The following is a 13,691-nucleotide window of genomic DNA, read 5'->3' on the forward strand; positions in this document are numbered from 1 at the left end:
TTGATGTGGCCACTGAGGGTATGTTACGTAATATAGCCAATAGCATAAAAAACTAATGCAAGAAGCAAAAAACAACAACTTCAGCAGGAAGTGGCCGGATCCACTTGTTGAAATAAAAAGCGCTGTTCAGAAGAAACACCCTTAAGAAGCTACTGAAATTGGTTGATTACCGTAAATTCCGGACTATGAGCCGCTACTTTTTTCCCTAACTTTCAACCCTGCGGCTTATCCAGTGATGAATTTATGTCATTCTTCTAACGGCCGCTAGCGGCGCTCGAGTGTTGCTACCATTAACTGCCCTGTCAAAGCTAAATTATTATTATTAAAGCTTTGAAAACTCTCTCGGTGTACCGTCTTTCTTTGTAAATGTGTGTAACCCATGTATAATATGTATTTGCAACTGTATATTTTTGTAATGTATTTATTTGTATTTATTTTAGACACTTATTCTGATATGTTTTGCACGGGTGATAGAAAAATGAGGGGCGGAACAAACGCGGGGTGCCGGGTTCAAGTGGGGACCGCTAAAGGTGAGGGACAGACAAGGAAAGAAGAGGGGGTAAAAAGTTGGTGAAAGAAAAAGGAGTTGCGTGAGTAAATGTGTTCATCTGATATATTTTTCCCACCCTTACCTTTGGAAATAGACACTATTTTTCTTGGATTACTTTCAACGGGACCCAGACTCTGCAGGTCTGCATCAAACCTTAAGTACCGGTATCATTTTCCGTTCATTTTGCCGGCTGTGATTTTTGGACTGTGGACTTTAATGAAGGACATTTAGTTTCAATCGCGGGACTTGAAGTCGGGTTTGGGTTAATTTGGTGTTTAAATGTGGGTGCATGCGGCTTATATACAGGTGCGGCTTGTGTATGTACAAAATCGGTTTTCCTCTTAAAATGTGGTGGGTGGGCTTATAATCAGGTGCGCTCTATAGTCCGGAATTTATGGTAAATTGATTGCTTTAATTTGGAAAAATTGTTGCTAGTGTCTGAGAAGATTTTAGAAGAAGGGATGTTGCCAAAGTTGTGGTGCAAAGAGACTATGAAGAAGATTTTCTAAAGCTGGGGACGAAGACAGAGACTAAAATAAGATCAGATCCAGGGTTGGGTAGGGTTACTTTAACTGGATTACTTTCAATGACTTTTGGATTACTCCAATACCAAATATGCTAATAAAAGACAAAATAAACTAAATATAAATAAAATGACTCAATTTTGTGCAGGCTTGGTGAGTAACGGAACACATGGATTGGCAAAAATGATGTTGGCAAGCTGTTTGGATTTATTTTCATTTTGTTTCTGTCGCATTTTATGTTCGTTTTGCCGGAGATCAAACAGATCAAAGCCAGGAGAGAAAGCTTACCACGTGTTGTGAGTCATCATTCTATTCATATTTAGTTTCTTTTGTCTTTTATTAGCATATTTGGTATTGGAGTCATCCAAAAGTAATTGGAAGTAATCCAGTTCAAGTAACCCTACCCAACCCTGCATTTTATGTTCGTTTTGCTGGAAATCAAAGAGATCAAAGCCAGGAGAGAAAGCTTACCACGTGTTGTGAGTCATCATTTTATTCCTATTTAGTTTTTTTTGTCTTTTATTAGCATATTTGGTATTGGATTAATCCAAAAGTAATTGAAAGTAATCAAGTTCAAGTAACCCTACCCAACCCTGCATTTTATGTCCGTTTTGCTGGAAATCAAAGAGATCAAAGCCAGGAGAGAAAGCTTACCACGTGTTGTGAGTCATCATTTTATTCCTATTTAGTTTCTTTTGTCTTTTATTAGCATATTTGGTATTGGAGTAATCCAAAAGTAATTGAAAGTAATCAAGTTCAAGTAACCCTACCCAACCCTGCATTTTATGTTCGTTTTGCTGGAAATCAAAGAGATCAAAGCCAGGAGAGAAAGCTTACCACGTGTTGTGAGTCATCATTTTATTCATATTTAGTTTCTTTTGTCTTTTATCAGCATATTTGGTATTGGAGTAATCCAAAAGTAATTGAAAGTAATCCAGTTAAAGTAACCCTACCCAACCCTGAATCTGTGCTCAAGAAAGATGGATAACCGAACCATCCTGTTCACAAGAAACCTGCGTGTCTTTGACATTTTATAGGTAAAACACAAACAGACAGACACAGGCAGATGGACAATCTTGTCCAAAAAGCTGATAAGTAAGCTCATGATAAATATTTTGTTTCTCATTGAACCAAATCTCAACAGTGGGGTGCATTGTTTGAGGTGTCCTTAAGAAGTTAAATATTTTTCCTATTAGGTATGTACCAGCAATGCCCACTTGAGTTCAAAGAGCCCTTATGATTCCCTTTTCACAACGCCTATCTGCTTTTATCTTATATTGCTTATAGAGCTGTTTGGGGTGGAAAACATTAAGTCGTTACACTTGTCAACCTAAACCCAAAGACGGATGAAAACCAGTTAACACATTTAATACCAAAAATGAAAAAATGAGTTGTGTTTAAAAAAAATTTTAAAAGCTTGCAAAAAAAATTCATGTAATTAGCTTTAAAATGGCACATTTTTTATCTTGCTGCTATTTACAGTTAAGCCCAAGAGTTTTGGAACACCCTGTATTTCTAAATCCTGATTCCTGCTTACTTTGAATGTAATACTTAATGGACTCAACAGAAATTAACATCTCGTGCTGCATGATTAGACCTTCGTTTTTTCCCAGCTTAACCTTGCGCATGCCTGCCTTATCACTGATATCACATTGCTCCCCTCAGGGTTGGGTAGGGTTACTTTAACTGGATTACTTTCAATGACTTTTGGATTACTCCAATACCAAATATGCTAATAAAAGACAAAATAAATTAAATATGAATAAAATGATGACTCCCAACACGTGGTAAGCTTTCTCTCCTGGCTTTGATCTCTTTGATCTCCGGCAAAACTAACATCAAATGCGACAAAAACAAAATGAAAATCAATCCAAACAGCTTGCCAACATCATTCTTGCCGTTCCATGTATTCCGTTACTCCCCAAGCCTGCACAAAATTTAGTGGTTTTATTCACGTTTAGTTTCTTTTGTCTTTTATTAGCATATTTGGTATTGGAGTAATCCAAAAGTCATTGAAAGTACAGTAATCCAGTTAAAGTAACCCTACCCAACCCTGGTCAGGTCTGATTTTTTTTATTTTAACCTGTCATTTTTTTCTTGCCCCCTTGTTCGTTTATTACTTTATTCCTGGTTTTGTTAAGCCTTATTTTGAGCACCCATGCATTGGTTTTAGCTTTCTCACCACTTGGGTCCATCCTCAAAGCAGAGACTGAAATCAGGGTTGGGTAGGGTTACTTTAACTAGATTACTTTCAATTACTTTTGGATGAGTCCAATACCAAATATGCTAATAAAAGACAAAAGAAACTAAATATGAATAAAATGATGACTCACAACACGTGGTAAGTTTTGTCTCCTGGATTTGATCTCTTTGATCTCCGGCAAAACTAACATAAAATGCGACAGAAACAAAATGAAAATAAACCCAGCTTGCCAACATCATTTTTGCCGTTCCATGTGTTCCGTGACTCCCCAAGCCTGCACAAAATGTAGTCATTTTATTCATATTTAGTTTCTTTTGTCTTTTATTAGCATATTTGGTATTGGAGTAATCCAAAAGTCATTGAAAGTAATCCAGTTAAAGTAACCCTACCCAACCCTGCATTTTATGTTAGTTTTGCCGGAGATCAAAGAGATGAAAGCCAGGAGAGAAAGCTTACCACGTGTTGTGAGTCATCATTGTATTCATATTTAGTTTCTTTTGTCTTTTATCAGCATATTTGGTATTGGAGTAATCCAAAAGTAATCGAAAGTAATCAAGTTAAGGTATCCCTACCCAACCCTGGCTCCCCTCCTCTGGAACACATCCGACCTGCACAAAACTAATCCTATTTCTTTCTTAAAAGGCAAACTCGAAACACATCTGCTCGGTGTTACGATCCCCCAGATTTTACATCTGTATTTTGTGTGTGTTTTTAACCTTCCAATTATAATTTTATTGCAGTGTCCTCGAGTCTTCCAAAAAGAGTTTTGAAATAAAATACATTCCTGCGTTTTTTTTCTCATCCCTCGTCGATTTGTTCACCTGCTCCGAGTTGAAATCTTCCACAATTCTATTATCAGAGTTTGTACATGTAACCGCGGTGTACCCGTCCCACCAAAGATCCACATTCACGCTGGACTGGATGATGAAGTTTTTATTATAGTTGCTGCAAATGAATGAGTCACAACACGTGGTAATCTTCTCTGCTGGCTTTGATCTCGTTTTCAACGCTGTTAGACTGCCCAAAACATATCAAAGAGCTTTCTTTTCAGTTTACATAAAATACATTTTAGATCAACCATCTCAATACATTTTTACATCCATTTTACTAAGATACTTTTAACAAGAGATCGTACAGTGGTTTTTCAACGTTTACAATGAATTCAACATATTTTTCTTTAGCCTGAATTTCAACCAACATCATCCTTTTTATATATATGAGAAAATAGATAATGAGTATAAAAACGGGTACAATTGACCTGCAAATGAATGAGTCACAACACAACACGTGGTAAACTTCTCTGCTGGCTTTGATTTCTTTGATCTCTATAAGGGGAATTAGCATTTTAGCACAACATGCAACGTCCGGCAAAACTAACATAAAAGGCGACAGAAACAAAACCAAAATAAATCCAAACAGCTTGACAACATCAATCACGTTACTGTGCATGTTGAGAGATTTGTCAGCTGTGGTTTTAATGTTTAAAATTAACTTTTTTTCGGAGCACCAAAAGATCGTGTCTTACCGTTGACAGCTCGCTGTTAGACTGCCAACAAACCCCGCCTTCCCGTCACAAGTCAAAAGCCAAAACCAAACCTTACCCCATACCAGCAGGTGGCACTCGTCATTGCAGGACACTTATACAGAAACTATACAACATATTTCAGCAGGAATTTCAATAAAACAAAAGTTATTATTACACCCGTACATGCAGATACCTAATTTCCTTGAAGATGCTTAGATTTTAATACTGTGTTTAAAGATTGAAAAGTGCTTGTGTTTTGGGTAAAGTGCTTGTCTATCTATCTATCTATCTATCTATCTATCTATCTATCTAACTATCTATCTATCTATCTATCTATCTATCTATCTATCTATCTATCTATCTATCTATCTATCTATCTATCTATCTATCTACCTTGGTCATATCCCTTAAGAGGGGTGACCGACAGCAAAACAAACATACAAAAACAAAGAATATAAGGGGTAAAATGGCAAAAAAACACACACAAACATTTTTGGACCATGGCCAACCCAAATGCCCAAAAACCCAAACAAGTTAGGCACCTCGGTACCTAAGTTGGTCATGCTTTTGTCCCTCCAGATGAAACGGGACACAAGAAAGCAGCCATGTCACTCTGGTCATATAGGGATGAAAGAAGCAAAAAACAACCTGAAGAGCCGTTTAGGACCCGAAAGGGTGAGCCGAGCCGAAGAAGCCGGTTCTCGAAAAACTCTACTGACTTTACTCAACTTCGTTCTACTTCGACCTGGACTTCAAAATACCGCATTCAGAACACAGCGTCAGGGAAACCCGTGTATTTTTACTTTCATGCACTGTAACTTTGACTTAATTCGCTTTTTAATTAGCAATTTTGAGCCCTGTTTTTTGTGAGCTGGCTAGATTTTCTTGTGACGATTGTGGACGCGCGCAGCTTAGACGGAACATTGATTGCATCCGATTTTGGACATTGCATGGAACACTCAGCTCATATTGGGCCTGACAGACGGAATCCTTCATACCCCACTTTGTATATCTCATTTTAGCATGTATACAAAAGTAACTTCCATCCAAATCCAACCGCCAGATAATCCGAGTGATGCCAGAGAGACATCCTTCCCGTCCTTATACTTCAGAGTTGGAGAGACGTCTGCAGGACGCTGAGGGAGTCTTCGTGGAGTCGCATCCTCCAGAGGTAATTCAGCGGTCATGCTTCGCCAACATATTAAATGACAACTTGAAGGAATTTGACTCCTAATCGAGTTTGCCTCAGAATGCGAGGCTTTGAGGGCATTTGGAAGAGCAGGGCATGTCACATTGATCCTATTTATGATGATTTAGAATGAATAGAGGGAATGGCCCCCACGGGGTCATTATCTGCAGACAAAATTTGGACTTTTTATGACTGAATTAGGACTGGAGTCTAGAGTCGATGGGGTAAATTCTCTCAGGCTGCTCGACTTTCCGCTCGTTCACATTAACGTTTTAGTTTACAAATTACAATTACAAATTCAATTTTATTTAGATACGTGGGAGATATTTTCTTAGTCTATTTGGCCTTTTATGTAGTGTTTTTGGAAAAAAAATTGGCATAAAATGTCAACAGGATGTCCAAGATTAAGATTCTGTCGGGGGCCGGACTAGTAGATTAAAGAGAAAGAAAAAGAGGGATAAGGAAATAAGAGAAAGAGGGAGGGAAAAGGAGAGAGGGCGTGACAAAGAAAGAAGGAGACGGAGAGAGCGTGAGAAACAAAAAATAAAAAGTCGTGAGAGAGGGGGAAAAGAAAAGGAGAGGAAGAAAGAAATCCAAAAAGAAGTAGAATGACAGAAGGAGAGAAAAGAGAAAAGGAAGCACAAAGGGTAGGAAAAGAGAAAGAGAGAAGAGAAAAGGAAAAAAGGAAGTTAGAGCAAATCAAGTTTAAAAGACACCGAGAGCGAAAAAGACACAGAGCAACAAAGGAAGAGAAAAAGAGAGACACAGAGAGTAAAAGAGACAGAGACAGGGTGGGAGAAAAGGGTGGAAAAGAAAGAGAGGGGGGGGGGGGCAGGGAAACAAAAGATAAAAAGTTGTGAGAGAGGGGGAAAAGAAAGGGAGAGGAAGAAAGAAATCCAAAGAGAAATAGAAAGACAGAAGGAGAGAAAAGAGAAAAGAAAGTGCGAAGGGTAGGAAGAGAGAAAGAGAAAAGAGAGAAAAGGAAAAAAGGAAGTTAGAGCAAAAGAGGTTAAAAGACACAGAGAGAGAAAGGGACAAAGAGCAACAAAGGAAGAGAAAAAGAGAGACAGAGACAGTGAAAGAGACAGACAGGGTGGGAGGAAAGGGGTGGAAAAGAAAGAGAGAGGGGGGGGCAGGGGAACGAAAGACAAAAAGTTGTGAGAGAGGGGGAAAAGAAAGGGAGAGGAAGAAAGAAATCCAAAAAGAAGTAGAATGACAGAAGGAGAGAAAAGAGAAAAGGAAGCGCAAAGGGTAGGAAAAGAGAAAGAGAAAAGAGAAAAGGAAAAAAGGAAGTTAGAGCAAATCAAGTTTAAAAGACACCGAGAGCGAAAAAGACAAAGAGCAACAAAGGAAGAGAAAAAGAGAGACACAGAGAGTAAAAGAGATAGAGACAGGGTGGGAGAAAAGGGTGGAAAAGAAAGAGAGAGGGGGTGGGGGCAGGGGAACAAAAGATAAAAAGTTGTGAGAGGGGGGGAAAAGAAAGGGAGAGGAAGAAAGAAATCCAAAGAGAAATAGAAAGACAGAAGGAGAAAAAAGAGAAAAGAAAGTGCGAAGGGTAGGAAGAAAACAAAGAGAAAAGAGAGAAAAGGAAAAAAGGAAGTTAGAGCAAAAGAGGTTAAAAGACACAGAGAGAAAGGGACAAAGAGCAACAAAGGAAGAGAAAAAGAGAGACAGAGACAGTGAAAAAGACAGACAGGGTGGGAGGAAAGGGGTGGAAAAGAAAGAGAGAGAGAGAGGGGGGGGCAAAAGATAAAAAGTTGTGAGAGAGGGGGAAAAGAAAGGGAGCGGAAGAAAGAAATCGAAAGAGAAATAGAAAGACAGAAGGAGAGAAAAGAGAAAAGAAAATGCAAAGGGTATGAAGAGAGAAAGATAAAAGAGAGAAAAGGAAAAAAGGAAGTTAGAGCAAATTAAGTTTAAAAGACACCGAGAGCGAAAGAGACAAAGAGCAACAAAGGAAGAGAAAAAGAGAGACACAGAGAGTGAAAGAGACAGAGTGGGAGTAAAGGGGTGGAAAAGAAAGAAAGAGAGAGAGAGGGAGAGAGAAACAAATACAAGTACAGTGTCTTTATGAGAGGCACCTGGCTTTGGCAACATCAAGTTGACATATTTCAACCTGCAGCTTGTTTTTCTCTTGCGCTTCTCTGAGTGTTGTCTCGCGGGCCGGATTCAATCCCTTAGCGGGCCTGATCTGGCCCACAGGCCGCCTGTTTGACACTTGTGCACTAGGGGGATATGGCTACAGTATATATACAGTATAACTTTGCAACACATTGGTGGAAGCAAACATGAGTTATATATATATTTTAAATGCAGAAATAACAAAAAAAAAATGGTGGTTTGTGTACAGGTGTTTCAGCAAGAGCTTCCCGGTGCAATCCAAGACATTTGGGATTGTTTAACAGAAGAATCAGACAGAGTGCCAGAGGCCAGTTGGAGGTTCGCTACTCCAAAATCCCTTTTGGACAATTTCTGTCACACCATGCATTGCCTCTTCAGTGAATGCTTTGCCACCACAGAAACACAGGACAGTGAGTAGAAGACATTTGCGTCCTCATGCCTCTTCTGTTTTCCTTTTTCTTGATGGATAGAAATATCCTGGTGACATTGAAGTTTTGAGCACATTTGCATATCTCTGGGCGAAGTCATCTCATTTTTATTTATATATGAGATGTATTAAAGCAGGTATCCTATAGGCAGTGTTGGGTAGGGTTACTTTAACTCAGGGGTGTCAAACTCATTTTAACTCGGGGGCCACACGATAGAACAAACATTCTGTCGGGGGCCGGACTAGTAGATTAAAAAGGAAGAAAAAGAGATAAAGAAATAAGAGAAAGAGGGAGGGAAAAGGAGAGAGGGCGGACAAAGAAAGAAAAAGAGAGAGAGGGAGAGAGCGTGAGAAACAAAAGAGATAAACGCAGAAGTCGTGAGAGAGGGGGAACGAAAAGGAGAGGAAGAAAGAAATTAAAGAGAAATAGAAAGACAGAAGGAGAGAAAAGATAAAATAAAGCGCATAGGGTAGGGAGAGAGAAAGAGGAAAGGAAAAAAGGAAGTTAGAGCAAATGATGTTAAAAAGACACGGAGCGAGAAAGAGACAAAATGCAACAAAGGAAGAGAAAAATAGAGACACAGAGAGTGGGAGAAAAGGGGTGGAAAAGAGAGAGAAAGAGAGAAGAGAGAGAGAGAGAGAGAGAGAGAGAGAGAGAGAGAGAGAGAGAGAGAGAGAGAGAGAGAGAGAGAGAGAGAGAGAGAGAGAGAGAGAGAGAGAGAGAGAGAGAGAGAGAGAGAGAGAGAGAAAATAAATAAATACAAGTACAGTGTCTTTGTGAGAGGAACCTGGCTTTGGCAACATCAAGTGGACATATTTCAACCTGCAGCTTGTTTTTCTCTTGCGCTTCTCTGAGTGTTGTCTCGCGGGCCGGATTCAATCCCTTAGCGGGCCTGATCTGGCCCGCGGGCCGCCTCTTTGACACCTGTGCTTTAACTGAATTACTTTCAATTACTTTTAAAAAGTTGTGTGAAAAAAAAACAACTGCATCAGTGCAGGTTTTCAGCCTCTTAAAACATTTTGATGAACAATGCACAGGTGATGTAACATGTTGTAAGGTCTTTGACTCAACTTTTTAGTACTAGAGTCCAAAAATTAGGAGCAAAGATGATATTCTAGTTGCATACCTGTCAACCTGTACGTTTTTGCCGTACAAAGTACGTTTATTATGCATTTTAGGACGTGTACGACGTTCAAGAAAATCTGTACGGAAAAACGCAAATTTGTCAATGATGGGCACCATTCGGTATACAACGACTATCACCAAACGGCAAATCAATCGAGTCAAACGAGTTCGCCGCGGTAGCCTCTATCTCGGTAACGTTTTTTTCCGTTGTAAACGAAGCGAGCGGTTTGATGTAGTGAAAGGAAGTCCATCTCTTTTAAGAGAACCGGCTTTTTCGGCTCATGAATCATTACACTAAAATATACCGTAATTGCGTACTGAGCCCATTGGTTATACACTAATAAATACCGTAACTCTTGTCCCAGTCTTATTTTCATGTGCTTTACTGTCTGGTGTACCTTGTATATGAAAAATATAAAAGACTATTTTGTGCTTCTTATAATCCATGATGTGAAAAATATGGTACTTGAATGTCCCTCATACTTTTTTGATTTCTTATGACTCACAACACGTGGTAAGCTTTCTCTCCTGGCTTTGATCTCTTGGATCTCCGGCAAAACTAACATAAAATACGACAGAAAGAAAATGAAAATGAATCCAAACAGCTTGCCAACATCATTTTTGCCGTTCCATGTATTCCGTTACTCCCCAAGCCTGCACAAAATGTAGTCATTTTATTCCTATTTACTTTCTTTTGTCTTTTATTAGCATATTTGGTATTGGAGTAATCCAAAAGTCATTGAAAGTAATCAAGTTAAAGTAACCCTACCCAACCCTGTATTTATTGTTAATTAACATTTTGTTGTGAGATCCTGAGTTGCTCGACATGGATGAGGTTTATTATTAAAAGAAGTTCAAAAATAAGGTAGCTTCGACGTTCACTGTAGAATGAAAAAGTACATGCAAATATAATTAAGTAGTCTAAGTCTTATTCAAATTATTAATTCATTTTTTGCATTAAATTATTGTTGGTAATATACTGATTAAAAGGATAACCACAAACCTGTCTTTTTTCATTTTCTCCTTTTATACTTCCTTTTTTTCTTAACTTCTTTATACAACATAATCATTCGTAACATAATGCATCAAAGCAAGTGAGCCGTTTGAGAGCCGGCTCTCTTGAATGAGTTGAGCCGAAAAAGCCGGTTCTCTAAAAAGAGACGGACTTCCTTTCAGTACACAACTACCACGGAATGATGCATGTTGGGAAATCCCCAGGCGGCAGACGCATATGCACATTTACATCAAACCGCTCACTTCGTTTGCAACGAAAAAAAACGATACCGAGATAGAGGCTACCGCGGCGAACTCGTTTGACTTGATTGATTTGCCGTTTCTTGATAGTCGGTGTATACCGGATGGTACCCATCATTGACAAATTTGTGTATTTCCGTACGGATTTTCTCGTACGTCGTACACGTCTTAAAATGCATAATAAACGTACTTTGTACGGCAAAAACTTACAGGTTGACAGGTATGAAAGCCGCTTGCAACTACAGAGTCGCAGGTTGCCAGCCCCCGCACTAACCCGATTAGCCCAGTTGACTAAAGCAGGGAACTCCAACCGCCGGGGCGCAGACCACAACCGGGCTTTGGGCCATTTGGTACACGGCCGCACAGAAAGAAAAATACATTATTTTTAGCTTATTTTATTGACCATGACCTGAATGTTGGAGGATTTCTTTTCCAAGTCAGGTGATTTCAGCCATTTTCAAATAGTTAGGAAGCTGTGCGGGAGTTTGATAACAATCCTGGTGAATGGAGTCATGTACTATTGCAAAGGTTGTACGACCTACAAACGTCATTTGTTTTTACAACAATTCTTTCACAAGATTTTAATTTCTTTTTTTTCCTGGTATCTTTTGTCGCATAATACTAACATTTTTGGGCGCTTATTTAGTCGGTTGTAAGATACAGAACTGTACTTAATCACATTTTTTAGTGGAAGTACAATGTTGGCAACAAGATTGACTTGGTATAATTGGATGGATTGAGAACACAGGCAGTTTTCTGATGTGAATTAGGACTTGCTGTCATGTCCTGCACGGTTGTCATGGTGCCCAGCTGGCCCCGCCCCTTGACACCAGCTGAGACGCATTGGACTGATTGCTTTTGGAGTACTTAAACGCTCCTTTTGGGACTGCCCGTTGCCAGACCATTGCTAGATAGATAGATAGATAGTTGGCAACAAGATTGACTTGGTATAATTGGAAATGATTTGAATGCAGCACAAACTTTTTCTTCTTTTTCCCTGTTTTTTTCCAATTTTTTTTAATTCCTTTAAAAAAATCTCATTGTGTTTATTTTTTCCGAGCTGTTACTTTTTTTTTGTTCTCTATTTACTTTTTTTTCCTTTGTTTCTCTCTCTTCTTTTTTTCTGGCTTTTTTTCTGAATTTTTCCTTCCTTTTTCTCTTCCTTTTGTTTCTTTTTTCTCAGCTTTTCACTCCTTTTTTATTTAGGTATTTTTTTTATTTTTTGTTCTATTCCCCCCCCCCCTTCCTTTAAGTCATTTTGTGCACAATTTAACATAATATTTGGTCGTGTAGGGATTAAAGAAGCAAAAACAACCCGAAGAGCCGTTTGGGACCCGAAAGAGCCGGTTCTCTTTAGTGAGCCGGGCCGAAGAAGCCGGTTCTCGAAAAACTCGACTGACTTTACTCAACTTTGTTCTACTTCGACCTTGACTTCCAAATACCGCATTTAGAATACAACGTCAGGGGAACCCTTGTATTTTTACCTTCATGCACTGTAACTTTGACTTAATTGGCTTCTTAATTAGCAATTTCGAGCCCTGATTTTTGTGAGCTGGCTAGATTTTCTTGTGCGCTGAGAACGTGCGAGCAGTGCGCGATTGAGGGAAAATTGCCTCTGACCCTTCTTAAGACAGAAATGTAGTACCGGCAACTGTGGAATAAAGACTGTTGAATGATTTACAAGGTAATGGTGCATACAGCGACTACCAATAAGAAAAGTAAAACTTAATGGACTGGGAAATGTCTTTTGATCGCTTTTTCGTCTATGTTTATACAATTACTGAGTTCTGATTTTCTTTTTATTCTATCGTATCCCGATTGGCACTTGATTCTAGACAGCGTTTTGGTAATACAAGTAGATACCGAAAGACTAAATGCAACAACACGTGAAAACTATAAACCACTTTTGCGGTTGAGGCCTGACAATTTGGATACTGCGCGTCATTGCAAACTATTGGCTAGTAAACCCGCAAATTATAAATTATAAGCTCTTTGCTGTGGAGACCTCCCAAAATAACTTGGCTCATTTTCAGAGTTGGGTAGGGTTACTTTAACTGGATTACTTTCAATGACTTTTGGATTACTCCAATACCAAATATGCTCATAAAAGACAGAAGAAACTAAATAGGAATAAAATGACTACATTTTGTGCAGGCTTGGGGAGTAACGGAACACATGGAACGGCAAAAATGATGTTGGCAAGCTGTTTGGATTTATTTTCATGTTGTTTTTGTCGCATTTTATGTTAGTTTTGCCGGAGATCAAAGAGATCAAAGCCAGGAGAGAAAGCTTACCACGTGTTGTGAGTCATCATTTTATTCATATTTAGTTTCTTTTGTCTTTTATTAGCATATTTGGTATTTGAGTAATCCAAAAGTCATTGAAAGTAATCAATTTAAAGTAACCCTACCCAACCCTGCATTTTATGTTAGTTTTGCCAGAGATCAAAGAAATCAAAGCCAGGAGAGAAAGCTTACCACGTGTTGTGAGTCATCATTTTATTTATATTTAGTTTATTTTGTCTTCTATTAGCATATTTGGTATTGGAGTAATCCAAAAGTAATTGAAAGTAATCAAGTTAAAGTAACCCTACCCAACCCTGCATTTTATTTTATTTTTGCCGGAGATCAAAGAGATCAAAGCCAGGAGAGAAAGCTTACCACGTGTTGTGAGTCATCATTTTATTTATATTTAGTTTATTTTGTCTACTATTAGCATATTTGGTATTGGAGTAATCCAAAAGTAATTGAAAGTAATCAAGTTAAAGTAACCCTA

At 38.7% G+C, this 13,691-nt stretch overlaps 1 protein-coding gene across 2 annotated transcripts in view; it reads left to right on the forward strand.

Annotated features, from left to right (window-relative positions):
• il34 (interleukin 34) overlaps positions 1-13,691 on the forward strand; it is a 154,872-nt gene that overhangs the window by 117,740 nt on the left and 23,441 nt on the right. The window contains exons 6-7 of one of the 2 annotated variants that reach the window (XM_088339168.1): positions 5,866-5,973; positions 8,339-8,519. In XM_088339168.1, the coding sequence (XP_088195294.1) occupies positions 5,866-5,973; positions 8,339-8,519 (289 nt within the window). The remainder of the gene's footprint in view (positions 1-5,865; positions 5,974-8,338; positions 8,520-13,691) is intronic. The other variant, XM_088339169.1, reaches the window with a different exon arrangement.

This window comes from Urocampus carinirostris, chromosome 7 (genome assembly GCF_059441175.1).
Source record: "Urocampus carinirostris isolate Australia breed hairy pipefish chromosome 7, RoL_Ucar_1.0, whole genome shotgun sequence".
Lineage (NCBI taxonomy): Eukaryota > Metazoa > Chordata > Actinopteri > Syngnathiformes > Syngnathidae > Urocampus > Urocampus carinirostris.